Source organism: Haliotis asinina, chromosome 11 (genome assembly GCF_037392515.1).
Source record: "Haliotis asinina isolate JCU_RB_2024 chromosome 11, JCU_Hal_asi_v2, whole genome shotgun sequence".
Classification (NCBI taxonomy): domain Eukaryota; kingdom Metazoa; phylum Mollusca; class Gastropoda; order Lepetellida; family Haliotidae; genus Haliotis; species Haliotis asinina.
The window spans coordinates 44,982,820-44,988,909 of record NC_090290.1 but is presented as its reverse complement, the minus strand read 5'-3'; the positions used below and the strand labels follow the sequence as shown (position 1 = coordinate 44,988,909).

Here is a 6,090-nt window from a genome sequence, read left to right as displayed (position 1 = left end):
GGTGGTTGGGTATTTATCCATTCAAGTAGTGCTTGCTCAAGGCCCTGGTATCTGTTTCCCTCTATCATTAGATGTCAATGTCAGAGTCACATCGTATGATGAATCTCAACTCCATGGGGAGTATACAACTCTTGCGGCCACAAGGCGAACCGAGTTTTATTGTGGCTCTCTCATTCATCCATTCACAGCTGGGTGGACTGGAACACATAGTCACAGTACCTACAGTCACGTTTACTGCACGTTGCTGTACTTGCAAGTAGGTATATGCATGTGTTCATGTGGCCACCATCTGGTCAAATACTGCCGGATTCGTGGATTCTTTTAAATGCACATGGTTGTGTACTGTGACAACACGGACAAAATCTGCACACTAAGTTGACTCCAAAGGTTTTTACATTCGGTCACAGGTGGGCTTAATCCCGACAACTTCACCTCGCTTGATCATCAGCCTGGCGCTTTAGCCAGCTCGCCCACCGCACCCACATCGTATTGTAAGCATGCCCAAGCTTACTAGATTCTTACGTCCTAATTCAGCAACATCACCCCAGTTTCATGTCAGCCTGTAAATAATAACCTGTGAAGCTCCGGGTAAAAATTGGTCTTCATTATCCCATGCTTGCTGTAAGAGGCGACGAATATCATCACATGGTCGATCAGCCCTGCGGACTTGGTTGATACTTGTCACCAGATGCCTGTTACGTAGATATAGTTTTATGATGTTGATCACTGGATTGGTCCAGACTAGTTATATACAGACCGCCGTGAAACAATAAAGAAACAAAAACGGTCAGCGTCGGTGTGTGCCTGCGTTCGTGCGTGCGTGCGTGAGTGAGTGAATGCGTGGGTGAGTGGATGGGTGTGGTTGGATGTTGAGCAATAATGACTTGGCTCAGTCCGGACGGAAATCAGGGTTGAGTAAACTAACACATGTCCTGTTGACACGCCCCCGTGAAGTCATTGGTCGTACATGCCATGACGCACAGTGGGGACACAGTCAGACTTTGTTACGTCATTGCGGCAATACTGTTACATACAGTGTTACATGTTCTTAGAAGCTGATATGTTGTTAGACGTTATGGTTGATATGTTGTGTTATATAAACGTCTGCATAACTGATTCATTCAGTCGTCAGACAGGTTGATCGGGAAAGGTAAGTTTGTCAACAACATCTGATGTGGAAGATTTCTCACGGAGCGAGGGAAAGGCTGAGATTGGAAGAGATGGAGGGATGGCGAAGACCTAACTAGCGAAAGAGTAGAGTGAAAGTGGGTGAGTTTAGTTTTACGCCGCTTTCAGCAATATTCCAGCTATATGATGACGAGCGAAAGAGAACAAGGGGGATAGATACAGAAAGAGAGAGGGAGAGAGAGAGATAGAGTGAGGAGATAGAGAGGAAGAGAGACAGAGACAGAGGGATAAAGTGAGCGGAAGATAGAGGCGATAAAGAGCGATAGAGGAAGTGAGAGAAGACAGCTAGAGAAAGAAGACAGCGGGAGCAAGAGATAGATAGAGAGCGAGAGATAGACAGGAAGAGGGATAGGAGAGAGAGAGAGTGGGGGGGGGGGGAGGAGATTGTCATTTGTAGATTTATGTACAAATATTCGTATCAAGCTATGCATGAACGCACTCAACATTTTGGCATTTTCTGAATAACAGAGGGCTGTTTACTTCAAATAAATATTTGCCTACGGCTAATCCTGCTGTCAATCTCTTGTCTGACTTGGAGAACATTTCAAGTGAGACCTCTCCTTCACCTTCACCCCCTACATCCCCTGGTCTATATGTGTACTTTAGCGTGAATGGGTTGGCCTCACAAGCCGTATCCAGAGTGTGCAATACACGTCGGTATAACAAAGCTTCTCGAATTATTTTGTTTACTGACCACGCGTGTATTGTCACTGTTCAAGATCCCTGCACCGGGTAAGATTGTCTAATGTACAACAGCATATCATCTATATTTACACGTAGGGTAAAACGCGTCTATACTGTAATGTGTTATATTGTAATGTTGTTGATTATAAGGAGAAAGCCTCGGTCTGCAGGTACTGGCATTTGATTGGAAATTCTTGTTCAGTCCGTCAAAGCATCTTCGTTGACCAAATCAGTTTCCTCCTCAAGTGGCTCTTGTACTTAAGTGCATTGTTTTCCAGATGATGACATTGGGTACGTGCGCAAACGTCCTCCTCGTTGTCATAGCAACATGTATCCACTCCCAGAATGCTTCTACTATTGACGGAAGAGACGTTAATCTTGAAGCGTCTTGTGCCTCTTGGAACTCCTCTGCAGATTTCTACAAGCTGGTCAGTAAGTTCTACGGGGGATTGTTCCACACAGAGGACCAGATTAAGAAACAGGAACAGGAATGGCGAGAAGACCACAAATCAAAATGGGGTCAAATACGGAGAGAGCGGCTGTCGTGGTCTGGAAAATGGGCCAGTTTGGGCCATGACTATGATCAATGTTGTCCAACGTACGTTTTCCAACATATGTGTCTATTCTTTGATAAGGCTAAATGTCACTGGGTTGAGTAGTTCTTTGTATTGATAAGGAACGTTACTATGTTACGCTGGTGACTTACCCCCAGTGACGTCATAATATTACAAGTGACATAAACGACTTCCCTCAATAATGTCACAAGTTGTTCACTGGTCACGAGGGGGCCATGAGCTCATGTACCCTCGAGGTTTGTTTATGTTCACCGAGCTCACATGGTGAGCAGACGACACTGGGTAAACAGATTTGGAATTATCTCCCTTCCATCGATTTTCAATCGCAAAACATCGGTAATTCCGTGCTTGATGCGTGATTCAATGTTATTCGAGGTAAAAAAGTACTACCATGAAGCACCAGAAGAGTTCGGAATTCCCAGAGGTGTACATTGAAAATAATACATCGCCTGTAAGCGGGGTACATTGAAAATAATAGAATAGCGCTTAGCCAGTCAGAAAGCGACATTCATGTGTGAGGTAAGATAATGTTAGTTGTTCACTGGTCACTCGGGGAACATGGGTCAATGTACCCTCGATGTTGGTTTATGTTCCGATGTTTACGAGTCCGAAGTACAACAACCCATGGATCCCCAGGGACCAGTAAGCGACGTATTTATCTTACCTCACACCTCAAAATTAATTTAGAAGCATTTGAAGTACCAGTACAAACCTTTCGGAGCTATCGCTAGATTTTGTAAACAGGAAAAACAGAATGTCGTTAATTTCCGTACATCATACTTGATTCAAAGTTATTCGAGATTACTACCACGGAGTATGAATTGAGTTTGGCATTCCCAGCGGGACACACAGAATTGTTACTCGCTTGTAAGCGGGATATATTGATAATGATAAAAGAGCGCTCAGCAGTCAGAAAGCGACACTTATGTGAGAGCTAAGATAACGCTAAATGTCACTAAGTTAGTGACTTTTATATATTACCAATGGCCATCAGTTTGTTACGCGTATGTCTCCCGTTCATTGTCGTGGATGTATAGTTAATTGTTACGTAGGAGTCTGAAGTTCCGATTCCTTTTCCTTAAAATGTACATGATGTGAGTGTAGATCGCTGATGATGTTAATCACTGGACTCTCTGATCCTGAATTGAATATAAGTTTAAAACCTTCGCCACGTGGCTGAAATATTGCTGATTGCGGCGTCAAAAAACAAACAAACAGAACATTGTGTGAGATGTATAATTCCAATATCAGCATCGAACCCGCTCACTCACTCACTCATCCTTTATTTTAGTGTGAAGTATCACGATAATAAGCCCACGCTGAAGAATACGATGGGACAGACAAGGACGATAATGCATCTGCCACTTGCCGTCCCCCCAAGGTATCAATGGTACCCCCAGGCTCATTGTGGGTAAGTATGCATATGGGCGGACGCTCACTTGCCGTTAACACCCACGTACATGTTCAGCACTGAGTGAGTTTAGTTTTACCACGCTTCTTGCAATATCCCAGCAATATCACGGAGGGGACACCAGGTATACTAACATAGTAATTATTAATATGACCATATGTGAAACAGATATGTGAAAATACGAAAAAGTCAGCATATGCGAAATTGTCAAAGAGGGATAAAAATAAAAGGCGTTATGTTGCATTTTGGTACTTTACATGAAAGATGACACTGTGTCCCTCTACATTACCGATGCTAATTGTACAAGCGAGCGAATACACTTTTACGCAGCTTTTAGAAATATTCCTGCAATATGAAGACAGAGCACAGCAGACACGTGTTTCACACGTTGTACCCATGTCGGGTATCGAACCCCAAATCACAATCTTTGTATATTTGTATATAGGTAGAAGGGCGTGGAGTCATCCCTTAGATGACATCCTTACCTTGTTAGATTGCTTACCTCTTTGACGCGGCGTTCGACTTAGGATCAGAAGGTCTGTGATTCGAATCCCAGCTCGGACATTTCATTGCCGCTACATATAATACATCAACAACCAGTCAAAATGTTTTCATCCATGTACAATCAAACTCGTGCAGTTTGACTTACTCAACTGTAAGAATCTTCCATAAATATCAGGAAGAGGGATAGCTTTTACGCATGGCAGCCGTGTCGTCGGTGTGAGTCAGTGACCAGCGAACGCTAAACCACCAGGCTACGCTCCTCCCCATCAACAGTGTGGTGTAAAGCCTATTGCTCGTGTACCAGGCTGTGATATTGCTGGAATGTTTCTAAAAGCGGCGTAAAACTAAACTCACTCATTCATTACGAGTATGAAGTAGTGATACATCATTTGTTTAGTTTGTCTTTCTGCCACAGACACTCTGGGAGCTGTTTCGGGAATTGCCGACTTGAGACCATCTCCATCTGTCTCCTGGTGTACCCACTCAGCGGGCCCCTGTTTCCACCGGAATTTGACTGGTTTTATGTCCCTGGATATTGCTCGTGCAAGAGTAACTGAGAGAGTGACACAGTGAGTGAGTGGGTTTTACGCCACTTTTAGAAATATTCCGGCAATGCCACGACAGGGAACACAACAAAGGATTTCACACCTTCTTCTGTGTCTTCTTTAAGTGTCCTTTAGAAGCTGGTATGACGAAGAGACGCCCTTTTTATGGTGAAGAGGAACCCTTTTATGACAAAGAGGACTTTTTTTATGGCAAAGGAGAACCCATTTTTATGGCAAAGAGGAACCCTTTTTGTGGTGAAGAGGGACCCTGTTTATGAATACACAACTTTGTTTTGCAATAGACGTGTTATTCTCTTCATAACGTTGTGAGTGAGTTAATATTTAACGTCACATTGGCAGTATCGAAGCCATATCGTGACGAGAACGTTCTTGAAAAAAGAATGTTTGTATATTGTAAAAAAACTGTCGACAAAGGATAGTAAAACAACTAGAATATCACAATGAGAAATAAAACTAAAGTGAAAAGTTAAAACTAAAACTATTCAGACAATGCAATATAAAATCAGGCTATAGATCACCAACATCTAAAGGTAGATCACCATACTAGAGGCCATGGGGACTTACAGTACTTCTGCTACCTGCATGGTCCCTAGCTGGATTTACACCATCCGCTCAGCTGCTGGTGATGGTATGCAAGATTAGCCACAAATTAAAATGAAATACTACGGCTAAACAAAATGGAAGATTGAATTTCACTTGAAACGTCGCATTTACTGCAATAAAAAACATTATCCATACAGAATGTTTCTATGTACTCGTGGCGCGAATCTAAATCTTCAGAGAGAGACACACACAGACTGAGATGAAAGACACACAGGCTGAGATGAGAGACACACAGGCTGAGATGAAATCAAAACATTATTTGTCACTCCTTTATATATTTTATTAAGTTGAACATTAAAAAGCGTCATTTACAATCATGAATTCTCGTTGTCTTTTTGCCAGAAATTATCTGAACGGCTTAAATGGTCAAACTTTGTGCTTTAAATCAAGGATAACCTACAACATCTATGTAGTTTCCCTGTTTAAATGGATTTGTGTTAATGTGTAGAGTTGTTCTCGTCGCTATGTGGCGGCGTGATGCTAGTGTGACGTGCGTGACTCTGATTGGTTAAGATCACGATGCAACCACGTCTAACTGGGTGTCGTCAGTGTGGCTAGT

The 6,090-nt window shown here is 42.8% G+C and overlaps 1 protein-coding gene across 4 annotated transcripts; it reads left to right on the top strand.

Annotated features, from left to right (window-relative positions):
- Nucleotides 1–1,065: 1,065 nt before the first annotated feature.
- Nucleotides 1,066–5,848, top strand: LOC137255855 (uncharacterized). Of its 4 annotated transcripts, none has more exons than XM_067793432.1 (4): nt 1,066–1,150; nt 2,151–2,470; nt 3,739–3,858; nt 4,778–5,848. In XM_067793432.1, exons 2-4 carry the CDS (start codon nt 2,151–2,153, stop codon nt 4,917–4,919), a joined length of 582 nt encoding a protein of 193 aa, XP_067649533.1. In that variant the 5' UTR covers nt 1,066–1,150; the 3' UTR covers nt 4,920–5,848. The 4 variants fall into 4 exon arrangements, with proteins under 4 accessions (XP_067649533.1, XP_067649532.1, XP_067649530.1 ...); XM_067793431.1 differs by having other exon boundaries at nt 1,079–1,265; XM_067793429.1 differs by having other exon boundaries at nt 1,080–1,269.
- Nucleotides 5,849–6,090: the final 242 nt, after the last annotated feature.